The sequence below is a fragment of the Poecilia formosa genome, unplaced genomic scaffold, assembly GCF_000485575.1.
Source record: "Poecilia formosa unplaced genomic scaffold, Poecilia_formosa-5.1.2 Scaffold99, whole genome shotgun sequence".
Lineage (NCBI taxonomy): Eukaryota > Metazoa > Chordata > Actinopteri > Cyprinodontiformes > Poeciliidae > Poecilia > Poecilia formosa.
The window spans coordinates 169,093-189,393 of NW_006800038.1; the positions used below are offsets into that span (position 1 = coordinate 169,093).

At 36.2% G+C, this 20,301-nt stretch overlaps 1 protein-coding gene across 2 annotated transcripts in view; it reads right to left on the bottom strand.

Annotated features, from left to right (window-relative positions):
* Positions 1-3,770: 3,770 nt before the first annotated feature.
* LOC103142621 (protein kinase C-binding protein NELL1) overlaps positions 3,771-20,301 on the bottom strand; it is a 229,172-nt gene continuing 212,641 nt past the window's right edge. For both annotated transcript variants that reach the window (XM_007558768.2, XM_016674700.1), the window contains 4 exons: positions 15,199-15,392; positions 10,883-11,059; positions 10,290-10,514; positions 3,771-7,650 (listed from right to left, as the gene is read on the bottom strand). In XM_007558768.2, coding sequence (XP_007558830.1) covers positions 7,600-7,650; positions 10,290-10,514; positions 10,883-11,059; positions 15,199-15,392 — 647 coding nt within the window. In that variant the 3' untranslated portion in view covers positions 3,771-7,599. The remainder of the gene's footprint in view (positions 7,651-10,289; positions 10,515-10,882; positions 11,060-15,198; positions 15,393-20,301) is intronic.

Consider the following 20,301-nt stretch of genomic DNA (forward strand, 5'->3'; position numbering starts at 1 on the left):
GGAAATGAAGGAAAGGAGTAGCCCGCATCTGCTCCATGTCCCTCCTTCATGGGACCACTGGGTCAGTTGTGGCATGATGTCTCAACTTGTCCCTGGCCCACCTGAGATCTAAAGTTATACATGTATTGATTGGACAGGATGTCAATAACCATCTAAGCTGCTTTAATCCTTGTTGTTGTATTGGATTTTGCATTACAATGCGGCTTCTCTGGTTTACAATGCAATGCAACGTTTGTTGCAGGAGGAGACGATGATGGCGACCAATGTTCTGTTGATGCTCTATTCAGAAGCAAATCAGAAAGCATAATACATTCGATTTAAAGTTAGATTAAAGTTCATATAGAAAAATCAATTTCCCATCATAAGGTCATGCATAGATGGCTGTTGTATTCCCTTCCCTGGATGCATACAGTAGATGAGAATTGTTGCTAAGGGAGTCACTCCATCACCTCAGTGGTTGCTTCCAAGGTTCCAGCCCATGAATGGTAAACACCGTTGGGGGGAGCCACTCCTGGCCAAAGGGAGCTCAGGTTGTGACGGACAGAGAGCACAAGGGTACAGCTGCCACTGCTCACCATGACCATGACAGAATGTTGAGGAAAGAGCACTAGCTCTACAGTTGACTGACAGCAGGTTAATTGACTGAACCCTTCCCCAGTGCTGCTAACAAAACGTGTTTCCCCCACAGAGACGACTCACTTTGTCATTTATGATGAAGATATTCTCTCTGATCTGTGACAAACAGATGCACATGAAGACTCACTGGGACAGATAACATATTAATTCTTGTTTGGTATTAAAAAGTATGTTTTCTCCTGAGCGTTAAAGCTACAACCGATTGTTGATATTCAGCGGTTTCTCTCATTAAAAAGGAAACCTTTGTGACACTTTAATAACTTCAAAGTTCATTTTCACTGCAGAGAAAACTGAAATGTTAACAAGCATATTAAGCTATTTTTATGCATTAAATCAGGTTCAAAAATACAACAGATGGATTGGTGTGATAAAACTATTACAGTAGGTGCTGTCTGAATGACACAAAGCAACATTAAAATGTTTGACATGAAACGATTACAATAAAGTTACAAAATATAGCTTTTCTTATCTCAATGTTTCCAAATTCTTTGTATGTTTCATTAAATAGAAGAATATCATTTTCAGTTTAAAATTGCTGCAGTGTCACACAAGATGTCCACAAGGCCAGAACATGCTCTGGTGCTTCCTTTGAGCTTTCTGTTTTATGATAATACTTCAGTTTTCAAATAGTATTTTAATGGATGCCAATCAAGCATATAAAGTTGAAAACAGAACTTTCAAATATATTTTTTCTGTCATCTTTTTGGCATTTAGCAAGAAAAAACGGTTTGGATAATCCTAACTCTGGTTTATTATCAGACATTCAAACACAAAGGTTGTTTGTACTTTTAAAGCCCATTTAACCTTCTGGTTCAAATGTATATTGATAATGTTTACAGTCATATGAACATAATGCGACATCACTTTATTCTTGGAGCAAGTGAAAAGCTGAATTGGTCACCACACCAAGGTTGGCTTTCTGTTAGAATTTACTTTAAGTCTTGAAAGACCACTGAATCTTTTTTGCCATTCTTCTCTTCCATTCTTAAACTCTCTTTTGATAAACTGGTGGTTTCTGTCTAGACATTATAGATTTATTGATTTTAGTTGTGCAAAACAATATATAAATCATACCACATTGCTTCACTTTCATTCTTTCTCACACACTTGAGAAACGTTCATAGAGCTGCTCATGAGAAATCTTTCCCCAATTACAGCATCAAAATAACAATCTTATCCTTGAACAAGCACAAGCTTCCATGCACTTCTGAATAGCACTGTATCTATTGGGAACTTTGAAGAAGTCTATTGAGACATTTTTAGGATCTCATAGTTAAAGCGTGGGGATATTGTGCTTTATGAGCTTCCATTAAACGGTGCATGAAAAGCATTTATCCATCTTCTGTGGTAATTCTGCCTGATTCCATCTGAATAGTTTTTTTGCATTTACCTTAAAGAATTCAGCCTCATTTAATTGTCCCAAAACTCCACACAGGTCTTCTGGATCACCTGGATCAATCACTGCCTGACAAACAGACCACAGTTTCAGACTGAAGAGTCCTGTGTCTAACCAGGTGTTCAGGAGCACCACAGGGAACTGTACTCTCACCACTCTTTTTCACTCTGCACGCTTCTGACTTCCAGTACAAAACAGACTCATGTCATTTGCAGAAATACAAGGACGATTCTGCAGTCGCAGGGTGTATCAGAGACGGTCCAAAAGTTGAGTACAAAGATATTGGAGATGCAATAATGAAGCTTCTTTAAACAGAAAGAGGAGATTTTACTTTTTAAAGAAGCTTAGGCCATTCCAAGTTTTGCAGTAAGATGCTGCATTACATATATAAATCTGTTGTGGATAGTACAATCTCATCTTCATCTGTTAGCACCAGAACCAGTGACTCAAATGGCTAAACAACCTGATAAAGGAAGGCTAATGATGAGAAAGGTAAGCTACACATCTGATGTACTAGAAATAGCAATAGAGGGAGGGAGGAAGGTAGGATTTAGGGTTGGAAGGAGGTTTGCAGGTAAGTTTAAATGAGGTTAAGAAGGGTTGGATTAAACATTGGAAGAAGCGTTGGGAGAAGTGTTGGAATTAGGGTAGGGATGAGTGTTGGAAAAAAGGTTTGAAAGAAAGGCTAAAAATAGGGTTGGAAAGAATAAGGGTTGGAAGGAAAGAGGTTTGGATGGAAGGTTTAATGAAGGATTGGAGGGAGGGATTGTGATTAGGGTTAGAAGGAGGGTTAAACTGGGAACCAGAGCTACTGTTTTTTTTCCTAAAGACTTGGCATGATGTGAGCAAAACCTGAAGAAGGATTTTATGAAATATGTTAAAGATATAAAAAATCTGAAATACACAGACATAGTTGAATAGTAAGGCTAAAGTTTGAATTCTAGCTTAAAATATGTGGAAGCAAGTTACATGTGAGCTGCTCAGTAAAGTAAAGCTTAAAGGTTTTAGCAGTATTTTTCTGGTATTATGGGATGTTCCACTCATTTTCATGGGGCCCAAGATGAGCGCAAAGAGCTGAATATTTCATAAACTGCAAAACAATACCAAAATACATAGTCATAATGAGCTTGATGATTAAAATATGGTAAAACTGAATGGTTGAAATGGTACAAAATATGCAGAAGTAGGTAAATGGAGGAAAAATGTATGGAAAGAAAAGTGAAGAAACTTGAGTTTGAATGCCTACAGTATCTACACGAAGTATTGTATGTTTAGTGCTACAAGGATTTCCATTTTTTGTTTGTAAAAAGGCCTGCAGGGACAAGTGGGTATAAAGTGGGTATACCTACTACTGCACAAATATTGCTATTTTACATTAACATTTCATTATAAGCTGTCAGGTGATTGCGTTCTAATAATTTTGGTGAAAACATATTTCTTAATTTATACCTCTCTACTAAAAATTAGATTTAACAGTAAAATCTGTTAAACTGTTGGGGTTTTACATATTACCTACTATGTTTTTACTATTAAGAACATTTTCCCTTGATCAAATCTTTTACAAGCTTACTATCAACTGTTTTTTTCTTCTAATTTTAATAAGAACATACTATTACTAAATTATGAGACTCAGTTAAGTAAAGTACAATTATTTTGTTGGTATCTTGTCACAAAGCTGGAGCAGGAAGTGCTACCAGTGTCAGGATACATGGTTTCACACTAAATGCACACAGAGGGATAAAGTAAACAACTTAAGTATTTATTAACAGGAGAATTAGTTCACAGCAAATTCTTTTCACAACACAGTCTTTAAATGACACTTAACCCTTTGAGTAAAACTACATTGGGCACTCTGATCTGGCAATGAGCAAACCTGTGGATTTCTTCATGGCGGTCTTCTATGAAAAACAGCACATCAATTGCTAGAAGATTTGGACCTGCTTTCTTTAAAAATAAATAAATAAAGCAGAAACACATTGTTGATCTCTTAATATCAAGTAAAACAAGCAAAATGCTTTCTTTTGTAACCGTCTTTTTTACATATGTATACAATTCAATTTCGTGGTTCAAGTGAACAGATCAGTCAGTTCAGGTTACAGAAATATGTTTGGGGTGAGCAGGGAAACAAAGACTGATTCAAGGAAAAGTCCATGTCATCATCTTAATAGCTGGAAAAGATGCCTGAAAAAACTGCATGTTCATGTTTATTATGTCAAAAGTATATTTCTGTTGAGTTTTAATGAAGTATTTGTATATACACATTCAGACAAGTTAAATCCTAAAACAGTTAAAAAATACAAACTAATGAATACGAAAAAGGGTTAAGGCAAGAATATAAAAATAAATAAATAGTAAAAACAATAGAAATGTTGCTTCTCTCTTATTTAACTTACAACACTCAGATCCTAAGAAGCTGTGGTAGTGAGAATTATTCACATAATCATTTTTTTTACAGTACCCGTCCATTTACACAGTATTTACAGCAAAACTGAACTTGTACACCAAAAGAAAAATCGGTAAACTTAAAGTAACACAATTTGTCTATGAACACAAAAATATTTTTTGTATTTTGTCAGTATGTAAAACATTTACACACAGACTTACAAATAGTGTAGTACAGCAGTCATTTTATATCAAATCAGTCAACAGAGAAATCTCGAAAGTTTTTGTACAAATTTCTGCTTTCAACTAATATAGACAGAATTCACATTAAATGCATTTCCTTGTGTGTGTGTGTGCTTTCTGCACAACAAACAGTTTCCTTTTTACAACGTGAATTGCGTTATGAAATAGTGGAAAGAGACAAACATGCTGGTGATTTCCAAAATGGTGTACAGGAAAACAAAACAAGCTTGAATGGTGGTTGAATTGCAGAACAACAGTTATTTTTCGGTAACTACAGACAGTTAGCAGAAGCCAATGAAGTTGATTTGTGCAAACAACTCTCAATAAAATGCATCTTCATCTACAGTACCTTGTCAAACTATTCACCCATGTTAAACTTTTCCATATGTTGTCATACTACAACCACAAACTTCAAAGTCTGCTACTATTTTATGTGGTAGGTCAACACAAAGTAGCTCAAAAGTAAATTCAAAATATAATCCAAACCCAAGTAACAATTAAGATAATAGAAATTAACATTTGTACAAAAGAAAACTTGAAAAGTGAGAAATTCATTTGTATTCAGCCTCCCTTATTCTGGCAACCATCAATAAAATCCAGTGCAGCTAGTTGGCATCAGAAGTGTCCTAGTAGACGGAGTTCACTGTGGTGTAACTTAATCTCAGTTTAAATCCAGTTCTTCTGTTTTTAAGAGAACATTAACAATCAATGACATGTAACACCATAAACATGCTCTGTTTGACTGGCAGCTTCTTGGAAAATGTGGCCTGAAAAAACTTTACATTCAAGTAGGAGGAAAACAATAGATATACAGTCAGAGCTACAATGACCTGGTTTGAATCGAAGAATGTTTATGTTCTTGAATGGCTCATTCAAAGGCCAAATAGAGAATTTATATCAAGCAATACAATCTGCTGTGCATAAATGCTTTACATCAAGTTTATTGAGCCTAAGTCTATCTACTCATAAAATCTTTGTAACCATTTTCTGCTGCTCTACCAGATAAAATCCCAGTAACAGGCATTGAGGTATGTGGTTGTTATATATTTGGAAAAGTTCTGGCGTTCTAAGTACTTCTGCAATTCACTGTCAGTGAAACAATACTTATAAAGTTTAACCACGATTTTCAGCATTATGAATATCTGTGCCCCTCAGTGCAACAATACATCTGACTTTCACCTGAATACATTTTAAGAAGTGATAAAACCAAATAGAAATGAGGTTAATTCCTGTTCTAAACAAGACCCTATGATCTGCAGTTACACTTACAGATTAAAATCTGAAACGAACCATGTGATCATGGTTGTTGTTCCATGATTGCAACCTTTGCCACAGTGCGTGCTTTTACCAAAAATCCCGGATAGTGTAATTTTTTTATTTCTGGTGGTCTGCAATTGAGTACACTGCAACCAGAACAACACTGAAACTTTGGAGAAAACATTTACTCTGCACAAACGTGATGACACTGGAGAGAGGCTTTGAAGCATAGAAGTGGAGCAGGAAAGCATGGAGGTGTCAGAACTGTAGCAGTAAAAGCACAGGACTGTGCCGCCTTATTAAGCCTGGCTGTCTGTAAACAGATTCAACACTTGGTGACCTCTTGGCATACTCAAATCCAGGGCTGCGTGACATGGCTTTAATTACCCCAGCTTTCTTTTTTTCCCTCTTTTTTTGTCCCTCTGCTTTTCTTTGTGGCATATGGTGCTGAGGATGCGGCGCCCTGGGAGATGCAGCAGAAGTCCAGCCCATCGCTAAGCTGCGCTGATTTAATCAAGAGCTTGGGCTGGTGTTTGTTCTGACCTGCAAGAAGTGGTAATGACACATCACACAGCATTGATAATGTGAGTGCTGTTGTTAAATGTTAGCATCTGGTCATCATCATCATCATTAGAGAGATGACAGTGATGCAGAGGAAAATATTTAAAAAATATGGCCCTGTTCAGAAGCTGGAAACTGGGAAGGACGTGGTTTATTCTGTGTTTGGTATTTTTCTAACCAATAAAGAAAGCAGATCTATATCATCAACAGATCAAAACCATCAGAGAAGTGTTTTCATTTTGGTCCAAAAACCTGCAGACCTACAACAAAAATGTATGTTGGTAATATCCAGCTTTATAAACATTAAGATATTGTAGTCTTTTATTAATGAGTTTACTTTCATACAGTCAATTGGAGCTGCAAAGCAAGCAGAAAAGTGCAAGATCAAATTAAATATATAACATACAAGTTGTGGTCACTTTTATGAGAAGACAAGACAGCAAATTATAATTACAATGCAGCTTTGATTACCACATTATGATTTTAAAAAAAAATGTTAACATCAGAAAATGTTACTTTCTATGCATAAAATAGGAGCAAGATCATTTATCAAATTTGAAAAATCACCAACAAGAACAACTTGATGCCGGGCTGGAAACTGATTCCACATCACATCAGTTAAAGGTTAAATTCTTCAGATTCTGTGGTTTTATTAAAACTACCAGTTCTTTCAATGAGACAAAACATTAAAGGTGAACCTGTTTTGTGATATCTTCTTTAGATGACCAATTCAGAGTGAGCCAATATTTAAGAAGTACAGATGTATGGAGCACCGAAACACGTGACCACCTGCTTGTCGGTGGTAGCTTGTTAGAGTTTGTACACATGTTCTTGAGACATTAAGGGATAAAAAACAAACACAAAGACACATATACAACACTTAGTGTGACGATGACCTCAGATCTTCTCCTGAGCCTCACACACACACTCGCTCGCTCGCTGTCAGAGTTGCAGCAAAAGGATGCCGCTTCGACACGCAAAGTCTGCCCAGTGTGTGCTTCCTGTGCACTCACTGTCATGCACACTTTTGTGTGCAAGTCTGTCTTATGGATCCAGTGGGAAGGTTGTCTGATGGAGGAGGCCGTGTGACAGTCCCGTAGTGAGAAGAAGAGGAGGAATGAGTTTCAGTTGTTCTGAAGGCAGTCGAGCTCCACCAAGCAGCAAACGTTCCCGTTCTGAACAACACAGCATGACAAGACAACAGAGGGAGCATTAAATAATGCAGACGGCTATACATTATACATGTTGATTGTAAAGTCCAGAGAATGAGCCACTGTTGCCTAACAAGACTTCAGATTTTAGAAAAAGCTGGTAGAGTTTAAGCAAAAGTGCAGAGTTTATTTATAAATTGTATTTCAACATGGCACACATAAATTTTCACCCAATATGGAGAGAGAAACTCAGGGGACTGAACATCAAATGTGAACAGAGTTTTATAAATGGAGAACAAAATGTCTGACTAACTGTCATTTTGTCAGTGATGTTATTAAAACTTATGCACAACTGAGACAAATACAAAATCATAGGTCATAAAAGCTTTATGGCTAACATCTTTTAAATAGACATATTTTTGACAAGTCTTGTTTTCTCCTCATTCCTTTTAGAGTTTTTTTAAGATCCTGTGAATTTTTAATCTGCTGTATTTGAAGAATAATGCAGTTCATCAGATATGCCTGTGTGCTCAGGACGGATCTCATTACAACCATCAACATTTGCTCTTTTTTTTTTTTACAAAGGATTTGTATATCTAAAAACTGTTTCAAGAGTTAACATCTTCTAACTGAGCTTCAAATTTCAAATCATATGACATTCAATTTCTATATGATATTACTGAGTAATGGAGTGTACGACCTGCTACTGTGTCATTACAGAAACCTTTATGTCAGGTCAGCCAAAGCTAAGGCAAACTATGTCTCTAACAGCATCAATCAAGCATATGGACTTACTCAGCAGCAGAGGTCCTTATAAAGACCAGGTTCACAGTGTGACCCTGATCTGTCTGCACAACAGCTGCTGATACCAAAGATGCTGACATAAATTCTCTGATCCAGGTCATGGTAGTCAAAAAAATGAATGCGGCAGGAAGTTCTGTTGCCATTTACTGAATTACTTGGGATGTTTTTTATTATTATTAATACTGGCAGGTGTTGTTAAAAAAAAAGGATGAATGGAATAAATACAGAATGTATGCAACCTACTGCTCCATCTCTGAACTGAAAAGAGCTGAGTTAGCAAACAGCTGTAAAGAGGAACGGAGTTATGACACCCCTAAAGGAGCCGCTTTCCCCCAGAAGTCTTGATTCGATTTATGTAAGATAACATTGTAGCAGGATAGGCACAAAAACTACACTCTTTCTAAAGTTGTTGGGTGCAACTAAAAAAAAAACAAAAAACAAACAGATAAAGTGGGAGAAAGAAGCAGTTAAAGATGAAATCACACATGAGCTTTAGTCTGCCTCATAAGGGAAGATAATGTTCAGGTTTTGGTACGTAAGTTGGTTCAAATCACCTTTATAATATGGCATTTTAAGCAATTAAGGTAGCAACATTTAATACCTTTTTCCAAATGCTGTTGTTCTGTTACTTTCTTTTCTATTTTGTCCAAAACAATGAAGCACAGAAAACTTTCTTTAACAAGTGTTAAGTCTGAGGTCATTTGCAGCTTTCTTCTGGCAGTACTGTGGGAAATGTTAAACACAGTGTTGTCACAAACTCTTGCTTGCAGGGGAAACTTGTCGATTGGCTGGTAGTTAGAGATGACACAACAATCTATTGCATCCCTTTTTAATCAGTGGTTTAATGAAAGCTATTTTACAAGTTCTGGGAAGTTTACGAGTGAACGTTGGACTAATTGTTACCTTCACATCGAAAACAGTTGAAAACCATTTTAGAGAAGTGAAGGGAATTAGATCAAGCTGAGATAATGAGTGTTCAATTCAAAGGATAATTATGGTTTACTACAACCTGTCCGATTCCCCAGTGCAGATATTGCATTATTTTGGCTCAGCAGATCATGTTTACTTTTGATTTTCCACTTCAGTTGTAGTGAATTCAGAAATCAATGAGTTGTACAAAAGAGTAACTTAACATTTTTTTTTTTTTTTTTTTTCCAAATCCAAACCTGGAATAAAAAAACAAAAAACAAAAACGAAAGGGCCAATAAACACAACGGACCAGACACAACTGGATTGTTGCTCATTTTAGTTCAGCAAGGCATAAAACTTTATATCTTGCTAAGGATGGAATACATTGCAAAAATATAAAGCAGCGGTGTCCAAAGTCGGTCCTCGAGGGTCGGGATCCTGCATGTTTTATTTCTCTCCCTGGTTTAATAGACCTGCATCAAATGATGGCTCGTTAAAGGCCTAAGGATAACATTGACTTGCTGAGGAGGTTGTTACTACCACCAGGGAGAGAACTAAAACATGCAGGATGCCGCCCCTCGAGGACCGACTTTGGACACCCCTGATATAAAGTCTAAGTATTTTTGGTCTACTTTCTAATACAACTATGTTAACATGTTTGGAATATGACAAAACCAACGTACAAGTAACTTTTAAGCAACATATAGAAACTTGTTTTAAGTCAATAATTATGTAAAATTGATGAAAAAGTACTAGTTTCACAAGCAGGATGTTTCTCTTATAACATGGGAAAATGTCTTGTTATAAGTGAAATTATCTACCACCTGAACAAGTACTTTTTAAATAAAGTATGTGTCCTTAGTAGTAATAAACTATTCATTGTTTAAAACTCAATGTGGAGTTAAAGCTTGAAAAGGAGTCGCTTGGTGATTATTGATGCTTTGACCTACCTTACACTTGCAGGTAGTGCAGGGCGACTTGGGCATATGCCATGTGTCCCCGCTGAGGCGAGTGACACCTGTGGGGTCTGTGCACGTCTGCCGAATGTCGTACGACAGGTTGTCAGCCAAGCAGGGGTCTGTGACGCAGCGCGGGCAACACTCACCCTCTGCCACTGCCGTGTACTCGCACAATAATACGGGACAGACTAAAGGCCAGCAGTCGACCTCCCCCTCCTGCAGAGGCACAGGCCAAAAATAAAAACAAAGAGGCAAGAGAATTCAGAAATTTTGCTTCATGCTTTTTAACACATTTTTCTGCAGATAAAAGTAAAGCTCCCACTAATGTGTTGTCACGTTTCAAATTAGAAATGTGGTTATTATCTCAGCCGTCACACACAGCTGAGCAGCGCATTAGACGTCTCAGCACTGAATTTCACATTGATAAGAAGGCTCTGTATCATTGTTTAATCAAATTAAGCTTTAATTCCATATTAAGGAATTTAATATGAGAAACTGCTGTAATGCTATTGGAAAAAGAAAAAAAAAATCTGAACGCGTGTGAATTTGTTTTGATTTTATGTATCTTTCTCATATGTACACACCATGCAGCGGCACTGCTGGCATCCGTACATCCAGGACGCTCCACTGCGGTACAGCGTTCGTCCACTCTGGTCCAGACACTGACTGCTGGGCCGGTTGTCACAGCTGGGACAGCAGAACAGATCCTCCTCTGGGTCTGCACAGTCACAGGGTCTCCTCCTGCAGAACGTCTGTCCGTCCTGTGCAATACGGGTTACAGCAGGAACTAGCAAATTAACACAAGCCTCTATAAGGCAAACACAAGTAAAATCAGATACTTCTAATATTTCATCTTACTCTCTGACATTAAATAAGACTAAAGAGTTCCTGTGTAGCAATAAGTGTGTAAACTAGAAACAAAAACACACACAAAGACATGGTTGGATCAAAGCTCCTACCAACAGGTGCCAAAATAACTCAAATACAGGAAGTAATTGGAATTCAGACAAAGAAAATTATTTTTCAAAATAAAACAGGAAAGAGAAAAACAGTATCTAAAGACTGCAACTCAAATCAGAATATAAATAAATGACAACAGTTCAATGAAAACTAACTGAAAAGAACTGCATCTGAATACAAAGAGGGACAAATCTACAAACTAATAACAAAAGTCCCAAGAATTGCTACATTGCAAAAACACACTATCTTACTAAATATTGTTTGTCTAGTTTCCATAGCAAATATTTTAGTACACTTGAATTAAGACAAAACTAACTGAAAAGTAATTTTCAGCAAGATATAGAAGCTTGTCTTAAGTGAAAACATTCCTAGATATTGATAAGAACGTACAAAATCCAGATTATTTCACTTATAAGATGGGGAAAAATGTTTTAAGTAAATTTATCTGCCAATATGGAACTAGTACTTTTTCATCAATTCCTTTTACTGAAAAGGTAGATTTGTCTTATTTCAAGTACTACGATATTTGAACTAGCAACTAGGCAACAATACTTAATAAGATTTTGTGCTTTTTCAGTGTATAAATTCTTATTCTTATTCTTATTTTATTTTATTTAAAGTTAGAAGTATGAAAGGATGCAATGAGACCAAACTCTTCCTGTTTTAGGTCAGTTAGGTTACCAAAATGATTTTGATCTGAACGAATGTCAAATGCATCAAAATCACTCATCATTAACGTCCCTCTGCCACTGTGTTGCCAGCTACAGCTATTCGTCGCCTGTACCTGGAAAGAGAAAACTTTATGATCCCTTTTACTGTGCACAGCCGGCAAGTCTGCCCCCAGGAAGACTTTGTTATAGAGATGTAAAAATGTTACATAAAAAGGTCGTTAGAAAATGCATGACGGCCCTAAAATCACTTTGTATGGCATAAAAGGGCAGCGCAGGGCCAATGTTTTATTGATCCTTATTGTCCTGCTATGGCAACAGCTTCATTATGTGGTGCCATTTCTGATGGCCATGGTCTGTCCAGTAATGGCCCTTGACATGCAGGGAAAGCACCGCTTACTGGAACTTCCTCGCAGGGAATGTTTGTGATGGCAAACTGCAAATTTTAATGTCAGCAGTGAGATTATGCCTGCAAATAAAAGCTAAAGCTACACTGCTGTGCTAAGCAAAATAGTGCCAATTCCTGTCCAGAATTTTAATGGAAGACAAATTAGGACTCTTTTTTTCTCTGCACTTTAATGAAGAAAAAACGTATCTTATGATTTGCTCTGTTAAAAGGTTTTCTTAAAAGCGTTTGTAGACTTCTTTTTAAAGACTCTATTATTTTGTTATAAAAAATGATGGCGCTACCTTAAGAGAAAATCCATGACAACCAATTTTCTTCAGGAGCCACGCGGGATTGCAGAGTGACACAATGTGAAAATGTTCTAGTGCTATGACATTTTTGCAAGAGGGCATGAACAAGAGAAAAGAATAAAGCATTCTGATCCATCCGTACTTCATGATCTCTAGAAGGATGCAGACTCATTTTTCTTTCCATTTTCAAGCAAAAATAAAATGTAAATGTACTTCAAATTTTCAAATAAATAATTGAAAACCTCACACCAACACCAACCTCAAAATCCAATATGGCTGCCACTTACTTAAGTTCCTTTTTTAATGTCTGACTGTATTTACTTCTCTTGATGAAAATGTGTATTAAGTGACCGGATTGCTTCCATTTAGAATAGTTCTTTTAGGTTTTGAAGCAACGATTAACGGACTTGAGCAGCTAAATGTTTTAGATATTTGTGGTTTTTACTTCTACATCACGTTTAATTAGGTCGCCTTTTGCATGCATTGCTGCTACTAAAACAGTACAAGATGTGCTTTAATTTAAAAGATACAGGTACAGAAAGAGTAAGCATTTATTTCTCCTTCCCAAAGTCAGTGAAATAAATGTCATAATCTAACAATGCATTATGAAACACATTCTATGATTGTAAAATTAAAACGTAACGTTAGTAGTATTTTGTCTTAAGCCAACCACTAAGAAACAAATGGTAGTGAAAGTAGAACAACTGACATGCAGCGTGTAGCAGACATTTTCTAACATTCTGATGCTCACTGGCTCAATCATTCTCAGCCGTCACTTTAGATCAAACACCTATTTCTCTCTTTTATATAAATCTTAATCTCAGAGTCTCTACTTCCCAAAGACAAATGTGATCAATATCTCACTTTCCTGCAGCCACTGTTCTCTACCTCGATATGACTCCTGAGTACAGAAGGAAGTCATTAAACTGCCACAAATATTTGTCACAGTGTGATGCCATGATAAACAGGCGGGGGTGTATTTCGTTCTGATGACAGAAGCATCAGATATATTCCATAAGTTTTTGGTGTGGTTCATAAATCTGGGTAGAACATATTAGCTAAATCAGTGCCGGATTGGCAGCTGTGCAGAAGGTGTGTGGCAGAATTGGGCTGGAACTGACAACAAGAACAGATTTGCAGATTTTTTTTTATCAAACACTTTTTCACAGTGACAACATTATAATCACCAACAGATTCTGGGAAAAGCAATTTAATGTATACAGATAAAATAATAGAAAAATAAAGTGCCTGTTTAAAAAAAACTTAAAATGTGATCTTTTGTCTTTCTCTAAAATAGATCGGTCTAAACAGTGAATATATTCAGAGAAAGCCCTCAGTGGACCCAGAATGAAATAACTAGACATGTTTCATGTCACTTATATTTTAAAACTTGTAAAAACATATCTGGAAGGATGCTTCTTTTATATAATGGTAAAAACTAGTTTTATTTGGAGTTTTATGCTGAAGTTCTGTCATTTTCCATTAGGAAAAAAAATATCGCCAATCAGAGATTCTTGTATGCGATGACCAGGCAGTCTTTTTCCACTCCAGGGATATTCTGCATCCTGCTCTAAACACCTTCAGTCTTAGACTAAATATAAGAATAAATTCTCGTAGGAATTTTGAGCAGTTAGTCATGTCTTTGATTTGCTGTCACTTGGCGTATACTGGTCCAAGGTGTTCCAGCTGGCCTGGGGACAAGTTTGATAAGAGACACGGCTGAGCTGGTGACAAATACTCAAGGATATTGAAAAGGCCACCATAGGGATACAAAACTGTCACACACTTTTATTTTTCCCCTTTTAAAAGAAAACTGAACCATAATAGTATTGCTGATAAAATTCCCAAAGTAGGAGAAGTTCTTCTCGACTGTATTTGTTAACTTTTGAGACTCTTCGCCATTTCACTAACGCTCCAAAAACAACTAAGCCAGAGGATTGTTGTAAGGCAGAAGTTTACTTTTGGGAACGCCAAGATAAATCACTGAACAATTCCTTCAGATGGACAGAATGGATTTTCTGTTTTCATTTGAGCACCTAAGATCAGTAAAAGGGATTATTATTGCAGGTTTTCTCCCTTCATTTCATTTTGCCAGTGTAACATGTGCTGCTAAACATGATTAGTTCCATGTTGTTCTGTACTTATTCACTTGTTTTCTGTTTCCTCCTCATCCTCATTTTATTGTTCACAACTTTTGTTGTAGTCTGCTATGCTTTGATAAATGTGTGTTTGCTTACATAACATAAACTAGAGGTTAACTGTGAGAGGAATAGCATAGCAATGGAAGACAATCTTTACAAAAAAAAAAAATAAAAAATTAAGTTTTAGTTTTATTAAACCTACATTTAATAGAATATAAACAACATAATTGTTCCATAGAGGGTTAAATTCAAGAAATCAGGCAGTTTCCACTTTTCTGTTTTATACTGAAGGCAAAAATGACTTGACATAATAATTTGAGATTGGATTTTTAACTTGAAAAATGGTAAGAAACTTTTAAACTGAACACCATTTGAACTAGTTTCCTTTAACTAATTGAATGAAATTACCCACAGTATGTTTGATTTCAACTTTACCTTGCATGAGCACAGAGCGCAGCGATCATAGGTGGGTTTCCAGTCTTCTCCATTGCGTCTTATAACTTCGTCTTGTGGGCAGTTTCCGCTGCAGCCTGGACCAGTTGTGCACATGCAGTCATAGCCTCCTGGGAGGTTTACACACACACTATCATTCCAGCAGGTGTGTGTCTGCAAAGTGCACTCATCGATGTCTGAAAGATAAAATAGAAACTCTTTAACGTGTAGAAAGTAATGATTTATATAGCAACCGCAATAGCTATAAATGTTATAGTTCTCATTTTAGGCTACGATTGTTGATGGAAATGTTTTTGTAAAGCATTATCATGCACTTTTGAAATTAGACTCAAGTAGCAAAGGTTTGAAAATTTAACAAAAATCTTGATATACTAAAAAAGTAATATATACAACTAAATAAATACCTTAAGGCAAAAATCATTAACACATCTACACATATGTCCGTCTTTTCTGTTACTCTGCCATGGTTATTTATACAGGTGTATCTAAAAATGATTAGAATAAATAGGCTACCATAAATGTTCTTCATCACCAACTCTAGAAAGTGAAACTCATACCATATAGATGCATCTCACCATATGTAAAAAAAAACAAAAACAAAATTTCACCAAAAATCATTTGAATATTATATAAGATCAATAAAAATAGGAAAGCTGTTTTTCCATTGACCTTAAAGCTGTACATATTGGAAGTACAAAAATACATTTTCTTAATGGAAAAAACTATTTTTTTAATAAAAGGTTGTTGCATTAGGATTTCACCTGCATCAAAATTAATGCCTTTTCACAAAACTACAATGGAAACACTTTTTTTGCATCAAATTAAAACCATTTACAGGATCAGGAAACCTTTGCAGGTGTTCTGAGTTAATTAGCTGTTTGGAGTGTGACACCATGAGTTTCCAGTATTTCACTTTTTCACAATATTTGATTAATCTGAGATCCTTAAGTACCTGACAGCTTTGAAAAAAAAAAGAAACTGCCAATACAATGTTGAGTTTTTAAGAAACATTCAATTTATAAATGAACAATTCAACTATCTAAAGGATGGTATTAATTTAAACACACTGCACTAGAGAAATGAAGACTGTAAGAGTGCTGAAAATATATTAAAAGGGATTTTTTTCAGAAAAAAAAATTGCTTTTCTGGTCTAATTACAACTATTCATCAATAATTTGATTATAATGTTGTAGTAACATTATTATTATAATGTTGTAGTAACATTATTAAATATTTCCCCACATAGTGGGGAAATAATTAACTCCTTAACTTTTTTTTTTTTTTTTTTTACTTATTTCTTCAATTTACTGTGAAGCTCAGAATGGGCTAGATGTGACATTCAGAAACTCTGCTGTGCCCAATTTACTATTGCAGCCCCGAGTTATTCAATAATTCTTTTAAATTAACAGCATTCGGTAAGTAAGGCAGTGGAAATTGAATGTTCACACTGATGCAGTCAGACACTCACAAGCAGTGTGAGGAAATTTTTATTTTGCTAAAGCCTTTCAGATCAGAAGTTTTCATTCCCATTGCTATGTGGTTTAACACACACACTACCTTACAGTGAAGCTATAAGGAAACACAGCCGTGCCAGGAGAAATAAAAAACAAACCAAAAACCCCCGCATATTTAAGCTTCCACTGCATCACCATCAGCTTCTTTCTTTAGGCTATGGCATTTTAAATTCATCTTTCTAACTCTTTCATTTTTAATTCTCTGTTTCTAACTGCATAATTTATTCATGCATCTATAACTTTTTTGTGATCTCTGCGATCTATAATTTTTATGGCATAATTATGATTAAAATTTTGCTTGATTGTGTGGATAAGCTGTATCGTGCTGTCTCTGCCATCCTTATACACACTATGAAAAAAAGGCACCATCTGCTTTGCAATAAATCAATAAAGTCTTATGTTCCATCTTATCTTCATATATATGGAATATACTTTGCATAATCTAGTAGCATCATAGTTAGATTTAGCTGAATCATCAAAGATCCCACTCAGTCAGCTTCTTTTTCTTCCATACCCCAACAAACCAAAATAAGAAATCCATTCAGAGAAGAGGTGGATGATATTTTCATCTACTTTTCATAACCCCTGGGTAAAAAAGCCCCTCCTTAACTTTTACCATGGCATTTAACTCGCTTTATCCTCCCTAAATGTGAGCTGTTCAGAAAGAAAAAAAGGACCAAAGGCCTTTTGACAGCAGCTCTGTTCTCCCCTGCCAGAAGCTGCTGTCTGTAATCACTCCCATAGCACACTGACAGCACACCGCCGGTGCTGCATAAACAAAAGACCAAAAAAGAAAAACTGAAACCGCTCAGAAAATAGGTTTCTGTTTATTGGTTGTCTTTGTTGAGCAAAAATATGTCAGCAAGTCAATTTCTTTTTACATTGTATGACTGTGAGCCCATTAAAGCGCTTTCCTTTCTTTTCATCTGTTTTCCTGCTGATACTTTGCACTTAGTTCTTTTACATTTCTACCAGGCAATCCGGGGTTAAATATTTCGTAACCTTCAGTAACCAATTTGGCACAAATCAGCCTGAACAAAACCGTATCAAACCTGTTTCATCTTTTAGTGTCTGGGCTGCGTTTTTTCCATGTTCAGAGCAGCTTGAAGTGAGCCGACACACTTTAGCTACAAATTCCTGTGAATTTAGCTCTCGTTCCACAATTAGGAATAACATTTTCCACTTTCATGTAATTTGTAAAATGTAAAATGTTGGCCAATAAAGGTTCAGATAACATCACTCCCCTAATAAACATATTTAGGTTTTAATGTAAACTAATAAGGAGGACTCTCAGATTGTTCTGGGATTACATCTCTTTAAACATACATCCAGTAGGAGGCTGAAAATATACTCATCTTAACATGATTTTCATCATTTTGAGCATTTTAATTATTTGACTAAGTCCTTTTCAGACTATAATGACTATATAAGAAACAGTCTCAATGAATAAAAAATAAAATACAAGAACTCCTCCCACTAGCATATACTGACCCTAACCCTAACATACTGAGATTATTCTAGCTGGACATTAAACTACGTCTCTTGATTCAGTTAATTTATGCTGATTGGTTTGCTGGTAATGTTTCACCCCTTACACATATTCTAGAAATGCTGCCAACTTTAATTCTAGTTCTTAAACTATGTACTAATAAAAATCAAAAGGCTTTAGCTGCCAAACTCTGGTTGAGTTGACTCAATTACTCTCAAACAAAGCAGGGTATGTACTCAGATCATTAAGTGCCAAATGGCAACACTAAACATGAAATGTTTAATAAAGCATCATTTCTGTATGAAAATTATTGCTTAGCACATAAAATGGAAGAGACAAGCTAACAGGTTAATATGCCACATAATTTAATTTTATGGCATGAACACAGAAAGTGACCCATCACTTTTAGTCAAATGTGGCAGCGCTAATGTGCAAAATTAATCCAGATAACTAAAAATTAAATTACTTGTATCTGCTGCCTTTTCGGACAAAATAATGCAGTTGTCAAGTAGTATCTGAAAATAAAAAAAAATAAATAAAAATAAAGAGCAAAGTGATGGAGGAAACATTAGAGGCCAGCAGCAGGGATTGATGATGCAAGTTTTTTTTTAGGTAAGGAAAAAGTATAACTTGCTGAGAAAAAGATATTTGTTGCAGGAGGAAACCAGGCAGGTATCAGGACAAGTTCTTACAGATGTTTCAGAATTTACTTTCACTCACACTCCAAAATATTTATGTTTGTATTTACAGGTAGCAGAGGAAGAAGACCATGTGAAGTTTATATTTAGACACCATTGTGCCAATAAAGATTTTTTTAAGATTTAAGTAGCAAGCTATGTAACATAGGAAACAACAACTTGTTCACTAGCTTACTATGATATACTGGCATGTGTGTTTGAGATCATTGTCTTACTCGATGTTAAACTTATGATCTGACTTTTGAGCTGAAGTGAGATCAAATAATTTGGAGATAGTCCTCATTCTGACTTATTCCCTCCGCTCTTCCAGACAAACTTTCCAATTTTGAAGTAGGAGCGTATTTCTTGGTGTGAAACTTTTTTAGTTATGGCAATGGGAAACTTATTTTTTGGAGCAGAGTTCCTTCACAAAAATCCTGATTCTGGCATTGGGATTTTTTCAGGACATTAAAAAAAAAGTCTTTCTACGAGGGATGACAGTTTGGATCAGATGATTGAAATTTGGCTAGCATTGGGTTTTCCAACAAGAAAATATCCCAAGAGAGAAACTCTCTAAAAACTTTTAATCAAATATTGGTGAGAAATTGGTTGAGATAAATCCACAGTAAGTTCCTACTTGTGCACACACACCTAAACTTTCCTTTTTGGGGGGAATGATGAGTGGTCTTCAGAAAGCAGACCTTGTCTGGGTGGACTTAGAAAGTACTTGTCAAACCAGCTGCAACAAGATACTGTGACACTAGTGAATGTGCTCCCTAATTGGCTCCACTATCAATTCTTCTGGAAAAGGAGAGAGGGGAAAGAACTCAGCCGCAAATTTATTGTGCCTCCGACAGGCTATTTGCATACGCTAAATGAAATCCCCATCAGCCAGTCAGATATACTGTACCTCTGCTAGTGATGGATTAACACTCTTCATGCTACATTCACTGCATTTAGCCACAAGCTGCTGCCTGCAGATGAGGCGCGCTCTTACACACAGGCTGTAAACGGCGGCGTTAGAATAAAACACAAAAGCCCTTTGGATAGACCAGCTGAGCTGAAGCAACAAAACTTTCACTCACACCCAAATGTACTGTCACACATGAAAGGACTAATCCTATGTTAAAACATGACAATGCATAACCAGAGAAAAACACATGCACAATAAAAAACACCAGGCACAAGCCAGTAAATCCCTCTGACAGATGTTTGTAATTAGAAGGCATCAAAAAGCTCAGTATTTGTGTATTTAAATTATATTCCTTTGGTCGGTCTCCAGGCGGTCCATATGGAGAGGTCGAGTGCTCTACAGCAAGAGAGAAAGTGATGCACACACCCTGTCTTTCCGAGAGACATTGGAAATTTACAACATGTTATTCTCATTTTCATTCACAATCTGTTT